A 16,446-nucleotide genomic window follows, 5' to 3' on the forward strand; every position below is an offset into this window, starting at 1 on the left:
TGTCATCCCAGCTTCATTCTGTCACTTAAAATCACAGGTTTGGGTTGATTGCAGTCTGTTTGGAAGGATTTTTGACAGTTTCTGCTTACCAAGTCAGTTACAGGGAGTATTAATAGGGCAGGACTGCTTCCATTAACTCTAAAATATGAAAACAGCTGAGTCAAGACATTTGGTTATCACGATACTTTTGGGGTGGATCACTGTAACGCACGTTGGTGATGTGATGTAGTATTACATTCGTAATGATTGAGATCGAAACACACTAGAACTGCTTTGAAGGTCTGGATATTTCTAGATGAAGGCCGTAAAATAATTGTGTTGGTACTTGTGGTGTCTTTACGAGGCCGGATGAGGTTGCCCTTGAGTGCTGTCGTCATGTCTGTGTGAGAAATCTCAGAAAATAGATTGAAGCGATAGCTTCTTCTCCTTTGGGGCTCTTTCTCACAGGATATGAGGCTCTGCTCTGCGTAAGAGAGGTGACCCCATTTGTGTAATGTATTTAGGTTTGTTATTAAGGAGGCTGTGGTTGGCTCTGGTGCCTGTAGCGTGTTGACAACATACCTGCCCAGTGCCTGGTGAAACAGATATTGTGCCTGAAATGAGAGCCTTTTGTGTCTGTGTAGCAGCTGTGGAATATGTTTGGGGTTTTGTCATCATTATTACAATGCGAAAGGTATGATAGGATAACCAAGGCATTTTTTCCAAATACATACCTTGGTAGGTAATTCACACTCGCACTGTCTTGAAGGTGGAGTACAGAGCAAGTAAAGACTGTGGTGTCTGCATATAAAGAGCAGTCTCTGGCTGTGAACCTGGGACACCAGTGCTTCTCCTGGCTGCTGGCTTGCTGTTCTTGCCTGCTGTTAATATTTGAATGAAGCCTGTCACATACGCCTGCTTATTCAATAGCAGAAAAGGAATAATTGGTTTTAATATTATTCAATCCCTCCCTCATTAGGGCCTTTGCCTTTTTTTTTTTTTCTTTTCATTTTCCTCCCTGTCATTTAGTCAGGTTGTAGCAAGTAAATAACTAATGTCTGTGCAGTCTTTGCAGATTAAACACTATATAGGCATCTTTCAACAGCCTGGTAGGTGAAATTAACCATTTTGTCTTCTGAACTTTGTTTTTGGTGTTTTAATATACTAATCTTAATTCTCTAAATACCTCTTTTTGGTCTCTAATTGCATCCAACCAACTTCACACCACTGTCATCACTGAGATTGACTCTGCCTGATGGAGGTGCTTGGATCCCATGAGTTGATCATGGGATCAGTGAGGTTTCCTAGAACAAGCAGTTATTTCCAGTTCTATTCAAGGGGCTGAGAGATGCTGCCTGAAAAGTTTGGGCTTCTGGAAACTTGGAGTTAATTTACAAGAACGATGATTTAAACATTGAGAAATACAGCTACTCTGGGAATATATGATTATTTTAATTTTATGCTCATTTTTTTGCACTGTTTGGTTTTGCTTGTAATTCCTTTGACATAACCTTTGGAGAATAATCTCTATCTTATTTGCCCATTTTCCAATAATGACTTCACCCGAGGTTTACCACAATAGTTAATAATTATCTTTCCGAGATAACTACCTAAATTCTAGAGCTACACATTATGTCCCGTCTTTTGCTCTTTTGATGTACTGTATAACATGACAGGATCTAAATGTCAGCAGGTCTAGCATTTGATTCACGTTAATATAATTACCTGCAGTGCTTGGACAAACAAAACCAAAACTCTTTCATCCTCAGATCAGAGACTTTTTCTCATCTTTGAAGATAAGACTCCAGGTTGGCTTTTGAAACTGCCCACTTAAAATGTCTTTGTCTGAGTTTACATAACAGACTTTTGCAATGATACATTTTAATGCATTTGGAGTTGGGCTCAATCATTCCACGTGTGCACTGATAATGAGCAGAATTTAAAAAAATATCTTCTCCTGTGAGGAGCCATATAGTTGATCGGGTGACAGCAGTCGTGTCCCTTGACCTTCTCTAGCAGGAGGTCCCACTGGTTGGCATTTTACCAAGTCCAAACCTAAGATTTCTCAGATTACCTAGGTGGTTCCACCTGCCTAAAACAAATGTGAAAAGCTGCTGTCTTGCTGCCTCCTGTACGTGCTGTCATTTGTGGTTATCTCCTGTTTCCGTAGCTCCCAGTTATACCCATGCTGACTTTGCTTCAGTTTCTTGTTTCTGTGTAAAATTTGACAAGGCTGCACCTTTTCATCGTTCTTCCTTTTCCCTCTTCTAGAAAGCAATGACAGTAACTGTCATTCATGGGGAAAGCTGCTGTGTTTAGACCTTTTTCTGATAATTTAAAGCTATTGCCTTGACAGCTTTTGATCACTCGGTGAAAGCCGCTCTTTGAATAAAATACAGCACACAGCAAAATTCTTTTTGTTTTGGGGGGCAGGAGACTGGAGTTATGTTTCAGGCCCTAGCTGTCAAGTGTTCTCCAACTCTGGACAGTGACCAGCTAGAGTAGACTTTCAAGCAGATGGTGACTATCAAATATCTGTTACAAACTGCTCTGGAAGATGTTTAGAAACTGTGGGTGATCTTAGGGCAGTAGTCACCATCTATTTTCAGGCTCTTTGTTTTTTTTGGAAAGGTTATTACAGCGAGCTTTCACCAAGATAAAGATCTACAGAACTGTCTTATTTCAATTTTTATTGTGTGATAGTGAAATACAGAAGAGTCCTGAAGAGCAAAAAGCTTAAAGTTTTTATTTTTCTTACTAGCAGTTCAAAACTAAAAGATATAAAAGGCTGTGAGGCTGTGCGTTTAGATAAGAGGCAACAAGGAGACTTCGCAGTACTGAATCTAGCAATTACTGTCATATGCACTGTAACGAAACCGGTGTAGTTCTTGTACGTAAAAATAATTTGAGTGGGAATCCAAGAGGATGTTTTTTCAGCATGTACTGATTTTAGTTTGGTAGAAGTTATCTAAAGCTACCAGTAATTCACACACACACAAAAAAAAAATTAGTCCTCACCATTTCAGAGACTAGGTGGTGTTTTAATTTGAAGGGAAACTAATACCTTTTTAGGATTTTCCATGAAAGTTACATTCTGAAGGCAGAGAAAAGAGCAAAAAGATAAACATGCAAGATTCTGAACACCATGCCTTGGTCCTGTCTACGGAGGAGGTTCAAGGAAAGCAAGCGATAAAGCTGTTGTGTCTCCCTTCCCAAGAGACTGCAGTCTTCTCCGCATGAGCTGAGTGAGGCTTTGTGTCTCTCCTCAGCCTCTCACTAACAGCCAAGAAAAGTTTGATCAGAGAAACATGTGTGGGGCCCTTTTTCGCAGTGTGCCCCACTGTGAGACTGTAGGATTGCTTATTTATTTATTTATTTACCTCTGCTTCGACTAATGGACGATGTGTAAAGTTGATTGTTTGACAGGAGGTTATCCTTCTGACACTTGACACTAGCTTTAGACTCTTCCTCGCCTACTGGCCTTCACAGGAATTAGATGGCTTATGCAAGCTTCGTCTGTTTGCCTGAAAAACAATAATTCTGTTGTCTTGCAGATGTTATTTTCGTGTTTATGCTGCGGTAGTCCTTTTCTGTATGCAGTCAGAGCTTTATCAGTTGTTCTCCAGACAAGCTAAGACTTTGACAAAGCTTTTGGGTTTTGGAAGGCTGTTGGTTAGTTGCTTGCTTGAACAACAGTGAGCTGTCATAATCTAGATTTCCTGCGAAATGGTGTCTGACAACATTTCACGTAATAGTGGTTAGCTGGAAATTAGGTAGCTCTTTAAAGATCTGTTCATTGCCTGCAAATCTACAACTGTGGTCTGTCACCAGAATATTTTATTGCACGCATCTGCACAGTGCTATTGTAGTTCTCCATCCGTGTTTACTGGTGTAACTGCTTCAGTTCAGCTTCCTAAATTATTCCCATTGTGTAAGATTATTTTGGGAAATAAAAGACGAGAAAATTGGAAAATAAACAGGACAAGAGGCAGTGGGCGCAAACTGAAACCCAAGAGGTTCCATCAAGACACCAGGCAGCACCTCTGTGCTGTGTGAGCACTGGCACAGGCTGCCCAGGGAGGCTGTGGGGTCTCCTCCTTGGAGGCCTTCAGAAGCCGCCTGGAGATGGGCCTGGGTTCCTTTCGCTTGAGCAGGGGTTGGACCAGATGTCCTCCACAGGTCCCATCCAGCCTCAGCCAGTCTGTAGTTCTGTGAAAACCCTAACTTGTGGTTAATCAAAGTCGTGATGAGGGAAGATAACAGCTCTTTCTCTCACTCTTTTCAGAAGCTCAAATGCTGTTTTCTTGGGGCCTTGCAAGAGGTCTTCTGACTACTTTTATATTAGTATTAGCTTTGCTCTTCGGAATAGGAGTATTGCATTCGTGATTCTTATTTTGGAAAAAATCCATGTTTCTTTATCTTATGGCTCTGCACCCCTAAAGACAATACTGATTCTTGTTTACTCAGTCCCTCTCTATCCAAGCCTGAAGATTACATCTCTTTTGATCAAGGGGATATCATCTTTATACCTCGTACCTTTACAGATATTTTAAAAAAATGGTGCTAATTTAAGTTGTGTGTGCATGTCTTTGGCAGTGGAGGCGATAATTAAATGGAGCGGTTTGAAATCAGGTTAGGAATCAGGCAGAGCAATTGGCATGAAGGGACAAAGGAAGTAACAGTTATTTTTGTGAGCACAGTACACAGCGAACAGCTGAGGATATGATTTGTGTTTTGTGCTGGTACTTCTGAAATATTTTGTGTTTGTTTGTTTTTTAATCCCCAGAGAAACAAGAATACATGTTGGTTTTGTCTGCAGTAGTAAAACTAAACAGAGCCAAGGCGTATTTATTCCCAGTTATCTGAGCATTATTATCCATACTGCCAAATTATCCAAATGATCCTGGGCAAGGTTTTGGCCCATGCCATGTAACATTTCCTAAGCAACTTCTTCCTTTGCTGAGGAATTACTACAGTCCAGGGGCTGTGCCTGGTAGGCAGCTTGGTTGTTAACCCTGCTCTGAAGCCTTACAGCGTAGGGGCCATTTGACTTCTGCGTCAGAAAACCAATCTTGGGAATGTTTAAGTATTGTGCGTAGACTGTAGCTGTTAAGAGCTGAAAGAGTTTCTGTTTGTGCTACGTCCTGTGGTCAGGAAATTTGGAGATGATTCCCATTCATCATCTTCCTGAAGAAAGTTACACGGTGGTCATTTTTACTCCATCAGCTTTAAAATATTACCACTTTGATGTCTGTGTGTGGGACTAAGCCGTAACCTGATGTGATAAGCCCTTCCACTTTCAGACAAGCAGAGCCAGGAGAGTTTATAAGGTGTCCTTAGGTGCGTAATTGCAGCTGTTGTGAGCATCCGGTACCTTGAAGTGAGGTTGGTGTGATGCTACTCGGAGGCAGTATTCGTTCTGCTTCCTTTTATAAAGAATAAAAATCCATCAGATATTTTTCGGCATGTTTTTAATAGCTGATTTTGCAATGTAATAGTCATTATCACCATTCTGAATCTCTTGGCCCGTCATGTGCCTTGGGTTGCTTCTCGATGCGGAATTGCGAAGGAGTTATGTGAAACGTAATGTTTGTAAAATGCTTTGAAGATGAAAAGCTCTACAGTAGGTTTTTATTATTACCAGGGGCAAAGTGAGCAGGAGTGGCTTGGTGTTGGACTGTTCATTTCCCAAGAGATGGCTTTGTTTTGAAGAGCGTACATTATCAGTTGGGTTGGAGACCAAACTATCTTATTTGAAGTCTGAATATAAAGAAACTAGTAAACTTTATACCTTGAGATTATTTGCATGAGAAAGTTTATTATTTGCAGAGGAAGCTTTGGTACAATCTTCGCTCTATTTAAAGTAACGTTTATTTCGTGTACTTGTCTTCCACTATCCAGAGCTGGTTTGAATCCAGTCCTTTCAACCATCCTTATCAGGAAAGCAGGGTTTTGCTATAGATCACCTCTCCTGGTCTAAAGCTAAAACCAGTTTCAATATGTAATATATAAATAAAAATGCGTTCAGAAATGCTGACACTTACTAGAATTTGGTTCAAAGATTTTCAGATGTTCTACCTACCACATATTAAGAAAAGAAAAAGGGACTTTTTTGATACGTGTGTTAAATATTTATTGAAATACTTGTGTTTTCAGCCTGTATTGACATCAGGTGGTTGTAGGAAGGAGTAGGGGCCGCTGATTCGGACATCCTCAAGCCGCTGCTGTGTCCCTGTGGCCTAGAGGATGAGGGGGAGCCGTGCGGCTCCAGCAGAAATTCGACTTCAGCTCGCTTAGCGGGGAAGGTGCTTCAGGGACACCTGAAGGGACACGTGTCATCACGTGGCTCGCCGTCCCCCTTGCCCTTGCCGTGGGCCGTCACTTCCACCCCGCAGAGCTGTTTTGACAGAGCCGTGTCCTGTGGCGTCAGCCCCGGGCACCGCCGGGGCTTTGTGAAGCGGCCCTTGGTGGTGGCGAGGCCTTCGGGCCGTGGCCAGGCGTGAGCAGGCCGCCTCGCTTGTGCAGCTGCACGAGCTTCTGGCTCCTGCCTGGCACTTGCAGAAATCGCTGTGGAATTTGCTGATTCTGCCAGACCCGGGCTAAACACTTGTTCCCGAGTGGTGTGTCCCAGCGGTGCAGCTGTCGGTTATGAAAAACATGCAGGGGCTTTTATCCGCAATAACAGAGCTCTGTCGAAGTATCGCAGGCTGAAAATATCCTGAGTAGTGCTGTCGTGTAGCACCTCCTTGCTTGGCGTGCAGGGAGCTTTTGCCCCCCGTGCTTGGGTTAAAATGTTCATCTGTTATCAGCCACTTGTGCCGGAGGTGGGGAGGGAGGCTAAACTTCCCCTCCGTATTGAAAGTAAGGATTTACTGACATTGTCCAGCTGTGCTTTCAAAATGTTCTGACCTATTTACACAACAAAACCGATCCAAACAAAATAAACGTTTCTGGTGAGCTGCTGAATGCTGGATTGCAGCGGTTGCATTTGGCAGTGGGTATTCGTGTCGTTTTTCCAACACAGGCAAAACCTAAACACTACAGAGATCTTAAACATTACAACCCCATGATACCCGTAGTGAACAGCTTGCTGCTTCTCTTGCCTTTTGGGGAAAGGGGACAGTCTGGCTGCAATTCAGTTGGAACAGATGCTTATGAAACAACAGACAAAAAAAGCACACGAGTAGATTTATCATTTTGCCATACAGAATAATAAATTGCATAATTTCCAGCAAGCTGCAGTATACACTTGTGAGATGGTGGCTCTCTCTCCAAGGTGTAATCTCTACAGGGAAACATTAAATAGGGAACTGTGACAGACTGTAACAACTGTTGATTCCCTGCCCTTTTCTTCTATTTTTTTTTCTTTTAATATTTTGTAATAGCTGTAGGGGATACTTGTAATTATTTCCTCATTTTTATGTGGTATCCCTTAAGGAATGAATTGAGTGAAATGTTTCATTTTAGCTATTTGGACAACCATGCCATATTTCCTGGGCTACAAATGTTTGGTAATTTGAAGGATAAAATTGCCTGACACTCAGGATATGAGAGAGCTCTTTCTGTCTTGCACCTGGAACTCAGATTTTGAGAATACTAAAATGAAGCCTTTTTGAACATGCCTTTTTTTTTTCCCTAATTTTGTTTAGTGATAGTCCGAATGCTGTCTATGAGGTGGAGAAGTGGTTGCCACGACTGCACTCAGTTGTCATAGGACCTGGCTTAGGTAGAGATGAAGTTCTACTTGAGAACGCAAAGGTAATATGTTTCCTGCTATTTTATTCTATGTCTTCATGTTGAACTTTATTAACCAATTCCATATCTATGTGATTACACTGATGTTTCTGGTTAACAACTAACAAAGTAAGTAAAATTGTTGCAATATATTTCCATGATTGAAAGGGGGGGGCTCTGTGATAAAATACTTTCTGTAGTTCATTCTTACTTACTTCTCTAAGAAGGCTATATATTTATTTTTTATGAGTGGTTAGTATTTATTGTAGCAATTATAATTTAAAGGGAAGAGTTTAATTGGATATTGTTGACAGAAAATTACAGATGTTAATTATGGTCTTCATTATTAAAATGAAGAGTGATACTTTATGTTCAGGCACCCACACAGTTGTTTTGATTTGCTTCTGTTTTGATTGTGAAAGTTGCTAATTAAGAAATAGATGTTGGCACCTCTGAAGGGCTCTGTATTTTCTTAGGTGCCGAGCACCTGTACTATAAGAACCTAAATATGAATTTCAGTTTCTAATTTTAGGAGCTGTGTTTGGCAGCTTGTGAAAGGAGAGGGGCCAAAGAACAGGGACTGTGTCCCCTTGCAATAAGAAATAATAGTCTTAATTATAAAATGTTGCAGATTTCTACTCTGGATAAAGAAGTAATCCTATTTTCTGTCAAGTCTTAGTGGAAAGCTGAAAACAGGAGCTTAGATAGCTCTGTGCTCTAACTAATAGGCACTTACACAGTCTTCCAGGCGATGTCTTGTATTACTGCCAATAGATCTCTGCATGTTCAAAGTACGTATTTCACTTTGTACAAAATTAGAGTGACATTAATGTAAAAAAGCATTCTGAGGACTATTACTGAATTAATCAGTGGTACTAACAAGTGCAATTAATAGATATTACAGAAATGTTGACAGTTGCACAGTGAAATTACAAATCAGAGGAGGCAAGAGACTGGAGACCACATGATCCAAGACATTCAGAATACCTTGGGATGGATGGAGGGCATTTTTGCTAGGCTTTTGTTAGAGAAAGTTGCTGTTGTAGTTCTTCACTACTTTAATTCTCCTTCTGTTTTCAAAAAATGTTTGTTTTATGATATAGAGGTGCAAAACTAAATAGAGGTGCAAAACTAAAAAAAAAAAAACCCAAAAAAAAAAAAACACCAAAACATGACTTTGGAGAGTGGCAATAAAGAAAATTATTATAGGTGATGAAGAAATCAAATTTGATGCTGAATGTAAAATTTCAACAAAGATGTTTTTTGAAATCTTTCTTTAGAATTCTTTTTGCAGAAAAAAAAAGATTTGAGCAATGATTTTTCCTTTTTGTTTTATTTTTACTTCTTTTTTTTTTCCTAGAGGAAATTAACTTTAAACAAAAGAAAATAAGGCTTTTTTTAGAATATCTAAAAGATCTAACATAAGCTTCTTCAGTCCATCTGGGCTTTCTAAATATCTGTCATGTTCTTATCTGAAAGATATTATGTGGAAGATTCCTTTATTATTTTTTTCTTCATTGCTAAAAATAATTTTTGCTTTCTTAGTGAATTACAATCATACTTTTACTTCAGCCTGGGTGTCCTGTTTGAGCTTTCTTGAAGTTAAAGAAATAAACTCAGCCAATGAAGACAAGCTGTTTGGAAGTTCTTTCATGCTAGGGCCATGTTTATGCGAGCTGTAGATCTGACCTTGTTAATTTCAAGCCACATTAAAGCTCAAGTTCTTTGCGCTATAATTATGTAAGTGTTCATTAGTTATTCAGTTGTGGTGTGTTTCTTTTTTTTAATCCAGCAACCATAATCTTCTAAATTCTTCATTCATCCAAAAGCTTTAAGTGCATGTAATTGGGGACAAGTGAACTCTGGTTACCTGCTTGAGGAGGGCTGGTGTTTCTCTGTGCTGAGGAAAGGCTGAGCCTCCCTCTTGCTTCAACAGTGAATTTTAAGCTTTGTATCACTCCTCACCTTCCAAAAAACAAGCAAGTGATGATTGCATTGCTATTTTAAACTCTTCTAAGGGGCTGACTGGGTATGTAATTTTCGCTCTTCCCTTTAAGCTAACCTCAGCATGTTGTCATGTGAATACAGGGCTGAGATGCAGATTAGTGTCTGCTTTTGTTTCAGGGGTTTGTATCAGAGTGGCGGTGACAACGGGAGGAGGTTTCTCCTCTTCCTCATTCTGCCCCATTAAAGTGATGAGGCCTAGTCGTCTGTCACCTCTCTGATGCTGTTCTTGTTTGGGTCTCGTCAGAACTGTGCCAGCACATTGCCAACGAATGTGCTTGTCCAAACAGTCATGTGTTTGGGCTGCTTTTCTCTTCCGAGCATTGAGAAATCATGGCACTAAGGCAGCAACCTGCAGTTTCTGGTATATGGCCGGAGGACAGTGATTTTTGTCATGGAATAGCCCTAGTGCTTGCTGACCAGGTGGTGCATCTTCTCACTCAGGACCCTTTGTTCTCTTGGTGACCCTATGATATCGTCTGCCTCCTTCATGCTTCATGCCTGCAGCGTGTGCCTGCAGTGTGGCATTTCAGGTCTTTTCAACAGTCTGATGGAAAGAAGCGCTTTGTGATTGGTTTCCTCCTACTTTTTTCTTGAGTGTAGTGGCACTCTGAATACGTACTTGTAGGCTTCCTGTGATTGTCTGGTTTTGGCTGTAATTCCATCCACAAGTCCTGTTAAAAGAAGCTAACTCAACAAATTTTATCCCCCCCCTCTTGTGTGAGCCTGTGCTAAAACCCTTGCATACTGTTCCTCAGTTGCCTGGGTGAGGTCTGATGCCCTGTTGGAGTTTCCTAGTTACAGGTTTGCAGGACCAGGAGCTGCAGGTTCAGAAAAATCTGCTAGAAAAAGCTTTTGTTGGGTCCTTTTTTGTTGTTTGGATCCCATGCAGGTGTGGCAGCTCTAGACTTGGCATGATTAGACCTTCCATCTCTGGAGCAAATAAGCATTCCAGGCTATTCTCCAGAAAGAGAAAGGAACAAAAAATCATTTCTGCTCCACACCTCAGCTTTGGAGCATCCAGGTTGAATCTTCTCTGCTCCCCATTCTGCTTCAGTCTTCAGTAGTGCTGTTTCCACATCTTGTGTGGAGCTCGGCTACCACAGCCAGCTTCCTTGTAGAAAATACAAGGCCACGTGTTTTTCATTGTCCGTGGTTGATCCTGGCCAATGGTGACACTACCACTGCTTCTTTGTGTTCACCTCAGCTGGTATGCAGGCTGGTGGTGGTTTAGACTCTGTTGAGACAGAGTTCAGCTGTCACGTGCAGACAAGGCCAAGGTTCCTGGGATTGTCCTCAGCCACTGCTTAGAGGCAGCATATTTCCAAAGCTATTGTCTGTTCGCCTTTTATTTCACACAGAAGAGGTGGTGTGCCCATATTGTATGTCCCCACCACAGAGCACTTTCTTCAGCCATTTCAGGGATGATAATTGCACTTCTGGTCTTACTCTGATGTGGATTTTTTTGTAGCCTCAAGTTTGGAACGAAGGGAGTTCTCACCTGTACCATCAACCAAGTTCCTGTCTTCCAGGATGATGAGTGCAGTTTCTCAGAAGAATTGGGAAAGGAGTACTATATTCCTTGCAGAGCCCTTCGGGAGCATAGATGATACTCCCTAATGCTTCAGGTTGTTCCTGTATTCTGCCTGCTGCCTGGCAATCAGGAAGTTATGGGCTTAGCTGTTCCTATATCAGTTTCCAGCCTCTTGTCATCTCCTTTCCACTTCTCCTCCTGGCATGAATGCAGAGCAAAGAAAAGCATTCAGCCTTGTGAAGAGCCTTATCCTTAATCGAAGCGTGACTTTGACATTGAAATCATCTTTCGTTGTCACTGGGTTCATTGCCTCTTCCCCTGAACTGGTAGCAGTGAATCCTGCATTCGGCCACTCCGGTCTTCCTGTGTTTTGTCTTGCAGCAGCAAAGGTGGATGGCTGTTTTCAGCAGAGCGTGCTCGCTTTCCTCCTGCAGGAGAGGTAATGATTAATAGCAAGATCAACTGGGTTCTCAAAACGCACGCTTGTTCCTCTTACTCAATTCTCAGTCTTCGTTTTAGCTCCAAGAAAATGTTCTGAATACCAGCCTGGGTTCTTCTTTTGACTGAGGCCCTGCCTAGCTGCCGTTTCTGCCCATTGCTGTTGGTAGATAATACTTCTGTTCCTCTCCCCCCAGGCCTCCTTAACCCAAGATGAGGGCTTGAGCTCCTGAGGCTCGTGAGACAGTCATTCAAATATTATTTTCTCCTTGAAGATCTCTGCTATCTGCTAGGATATACATTTCAGAAAGCTCATCTTCCACCCCACTTGAATCACTAGCTAGTTAAGATTGCATGGAAATTTCTTGCCTTTAATTACTTCTAGCAAGGATTGAGAGAGGTTTGGGTCATTGTCATGGGTTCCCTCCATGGAGCGTGCCCAGAGAGTCCATTGGAAGCTTTCCCTTTTAGGTGGATTCTCAGTCCCACCTCAAATGAGGTATTGGCTTTTCTGCCTTTGTTTTTTGTTGATGTGGATTAATTTCCTCCCTTCGGGCCTCATGCCTTCAGGATTTACTCAACACTTCACAGCCTTAATAGGTGGTAAGAAAGGGACCAGATGCTTCAGTATGCTATATCTGCACTGGTTTTTACAAGCTCGAAAGGACTACAGAGTATGGAGCCACCTTCTGTCGTCAGAGCAGTCTGGTAAAGCTAAATCTGTCACATGGGCTTTGGGAAGCGATTTCCTCTTGATATCTGAGCAGATACCTAAACACACTGGGTTCTGTTTGTATTTATTAAAAGGCATCTGAGAAGCACCCCAGGCTAATGCTGCGGTTGTCAGATCAGTGTTGTCTGTGATAGCTACCTCTGTGTGTGAGCGTGAACAACAGGATGCGTTACTCTTCGGGAACACCGCTTGTGCGGGCTCAAATTAGCAGAAAAATTATTTACCAGGAACTTAGTTTTTCGCTACGTGTAACATGAGCACGTGCTTCCCGCCCTGTTTATGTCATCTGCAAAATCCTCTGGAGATTCCTGCTGTGGGGATTCAGCAGTTCGTAGGGAGCTTGAGTAGCACCGAGGACGTGCAGCTTTTTTCCTCTGCCCTCAGCTGGGAGGAGGTGAGGTGGATGGAGTCTTAACGCCTGTGATACTGCAGAGACAAAAAACAGAGGGCGTGTATGTGCACCCATTGTGAAAATGTATCTGTAAATCGTGTATTTTTCTCAGCCCCCACCCAACCCCTAAGACGGATGCATATCCTCCACGTAGTATCCAGTGAGAAAATACTCTCTAACTAGCCAAGAGTCATTGCTTTCAGACAGCCTGGCGAGAGTCAGAATTCATGGAGACCTTCACCTAAGGTGAGGCAGCTCCTGGGGTACGATGCGGTTGGTTTTGGTGCAGATAAAGCTTGGGAAGGCCAGCTCTAAGCAGAAAAATGCTGTTGGTTACACTGAGCAGTACTGCTGCTTATGCTCAGAACTATTAGTATTCTGTGGCTTCCTCACGAATGTCTTGATTAGAAGAACAGTGTTTGAAAATATGCTAACAGGACCTTAAATACAGGTTTATGCAGCTTGCAAGCAGAATTTATTTTCTAATATATGTAATGGGTCTTGATGAAAGTCATTCACGGTGAAGTGGGATGTTTATTTGCTTTCTGTGTGCAGGCTTATATTGTTGTTTAACTTGATTTTGATTCTTAAAAGCATTTGTAAGCAAAATGCTGGCACCGAATACCTTTTCAACTTTCTGAACGGTATTCAGCTAAGAAGACTAAAAAGAAATTGGCAGTGATAAATTCTGCAGTTCAACTTAAGTTTGTTTCTTTTTAAGACAAAATGCCAGCAGCTCACCGTGCATATCCCAAGCCAAATTTAACATTAACATAACCAACCATAAATTGGAAACCTTAAAGAGTTTGCTGTGGGAGTGTAAATGTTCAGTGGATGAGACAGCATGTGAAAACTCAGTGCATTTATTTATTCTGACTTACCATTCTTACTTTGGATTGAAGTAAGCAGGATTATTGCTTAAACTGGATTTGGATGGGTTTAGGGACGGGAATACATAAATGCAGCTTCCCAAGTGGTATCTAGTTGTGCATGAATTCGCAAGGGATAACTAAAAAGGAGTGCTCTGTCTTCTGCATAGCTGGGATAGCACTTCAGAGGCTTTTGCTTTGTTTTCTTGTGTTTCTTCGTGTGTTCAGACATGATGTTCGATTATGTCACTTCTTTTAAAATTTAACATATGATTGAGGCAGACATTAAGCTGCAGTTTTCTTCCAAGTCAGCAACTGATCTGCTTTGAATTCAAAAAGAGAATCCAGAAGTGGATCACTCTTATCTTTTTTTTTTATGTGGAACAGAACAGTTTTGATTAACCAACATCTTACAGCATTTTCAGCTTTGTTAGTTGCAACAGCAGCTTTTAACATTTCCTAAAGCACCTGATGAGGTACTGAGGTACTCTTTAGAGTTGTTTTCACACAGCCAGTCTGCCTGGCTTCAAAGAAATACTTTCTATGCACATGAAAATTGATTTTGGAAAAGAGGGCCTAGCATATGATAATAGAGGTAAAAGACAAAAGACCCAGTTAAATTGAATTTAGCAGAAACCATGAGATAAAGATGCTATTTGTGTCAAAGAAGGGATATTTGTCTCTGTTAAATGATTCATTCAGGTGGTCTGAGTTGTGGTTAGTAGTTAATCATTTTGTACGTAAGGTTTGAGAGCTTAAAATGATTAATGAGCTAGTGATAGTTACGCATACAGAAATCTATAAAGTAAAACTGAAGCAATTAAGCTAGCTAAAGGTAATTTATATAGATGTTGGCTACAAAGTGAGATTCTGATTGACGATGCTGAATTTTGAAAGGAGGATGAATTCTTGTATCACTTTGTGGATGACACAAAGGTGACGATGCAAAGAGCCTCAAGCAGAGGAACTCCAGTTTTAACAATTTTCAAAACCTTCTGTATCAAATCCCCTCTCTTTAGGGAAGCTTCTTTCCCACCTCCCCCCCCAGCAACCGTGGCTGTAGCCTTGAGCACAGCTTGGACTTGGAATACGTGTCTACCTCTAGCTGTGCAAGATTACACACTCGTGCTTGCCAAGCCCATTTTCCAAGCCTCTCTGCCACAGAGCTGCATCCTGACCTCTGTACAGCCGAGGCCATGCTAACTCTGCATTATTCCAGGTTTGAAGCACAGAAATGTTTCCTCAGGTTTTTAGTGCCTCTCTGTAGGAGCTGGCATGCAGTGTGCTGGGGTGGGACTTGTTTTTAACTCCCAGGCACCTTGGTGAGAGTTGGGGGCTGCAGAAACATTTCCAGCTACAGTATTTACAGGGAAATTTCTGTCTATTTCTTCCTTTGTATCTCTTTCTCCCAGGCAAAACTATGGATCTGGGCTTGCTGGATGAGAGTAGGTAGGGTCCACGTGGAAAATACAAGGCAATAGAGAAGCATTTCAACAGCAGTTTCCAACCCTTGGAAGGCAGTAGCAACTTCCAGTAGTGTTTTATTTGTAAAGGGAGCTGCTATTCCTTTTTGATCATTTATGGTTGTACAAGACATAAGCAGTGCCAGGTTCTGCCCTTTTGCATGTCTCTGCCACTCCGGAAGCTAGGAATTGTTGCTGCCTCGAGTCTGGCTACTCCCACTTAGTTGGACAGTCCAGTGTAGTCAGGTCAGCAGCACGTGCTGCTGGACTGCAAAACCAGCCGCCTGGTTTTTAACCAGTATTTCAGAAGTGGTATTTGAGCTTTCAAAGAATGGGCCTCCCATCTCATCTCTCTTAGAAATGTGGTTATTGGCAAGTTGTAGGCATGCAAGCTGTTGTTTAAAGGATCTCACCTGCTTAACAGCCCTCCTAAGACATTTCGTCTTTACTTTGGAGCATCTAGCAAAAAATTTCACAACATACTTGGCATTTGCAGACTGCACTAGAATACGTTTCGGTGGGCTGAGGGCAAGATTATGCTGCTTACCGAAGTGTTTGGATGTCGTCGTGGTCAGTGCTATCCAGCATGCTGAGTCTTGAACTTCTTTTTGAACACGTGGGTAAGGAATTTAGCCAAGAGTGAGCCAAGACGTGACTCTTTTGCAGGGACCTAGGAAATGCAGCGTTCACTGCTCGTGTCAGTAAGGGAAACCTTGCCCACAATATCTCTCCTGTGCAAGGTAGAAAGATGACTGTGCTGTATCCTTAGTGAAAATTAACTGTTGTTGTGGGGTAGATGTTGAGTCATATGCTGCTTTTGTGGTTTTCTGTTTATTTCATTAAAATTCAATCTTCTGTTAAAACCATTGGCTCCAATTTCCTGATTCTTCCCTTTGCAAATACCGAAGGCCAAGGTTATTGTGCGGCTAAACCAGTTCATCAGGAAAACCACAAGAAGCGATACGGCTGATAGTACGTCGAAAACCATTGCAGGCATTCTGCTGCCAATCCACATCTAATTAAAAAAGCTGGAAAACACATTTAAGTCAGGTGTAGGCAAAACAATGCATAATTGTCTTTTCCGAGGAGCCGTGGAGGGCCAGGCTGTACACTGTTTAAATCAGGCAGAGTAAATAGGACATGTATGTATGCTCTTGCTGGTTTGTGGGCTTGCGGGGAGGTGTCCAGACTGACTGCAGAGTACTGCAAGAAGCTGTGGAGGCTTACCTGGACTGTGCTGCCTGGTGCCTTCTCCGTGTGCAGCAGGACTACAAAGCTCAGTATCTCTGACAAGGGGCTGT

At 41.9% G+C, this 16,446-nt stretch overlaps 1 protein-coding gene across 3 annotated transcripts in view; it reads left to right on the plus strand.

The window, feature by feature from the left end:
• Positions 1-16,446, plus strand: part of NAXD (NAD(P)HX dehydratase) — a 48,904-nt gene that overhangs the window by 14,882 nt on the left and 17,576 nt on the right. For all 3 annotated transcript variants that reach the window (XR_013955221.1, XM_080605227.1, XM_080605228.1), the window contains exon 7: positions 7,629-7,737. Coding sequence is in view for 2 of the 3 variants with exons in the window: in XM_080605227.1 (XP_080461353.1) it covers positions 7,629-7,737 (109 nt within the window). In the remaining variant the exon portion in view is untranslated. The remainder of the gene's footprint in view (positions 1-7,628; positions 7,738-16,446) is intronic.

This window comes from Anser brachyrhynchus (assembly GCF_964034855.1).
Source record: "Anser brachyrhynchus genome assembly, chromosome: 1".
NCBI classification, from domain to species: domain Eukaryota; kingdom Metazoa; phylum Chordata; class Aves; order Anseriformes; family Anatidae; genus Anser; species Anser brachyrhynchus.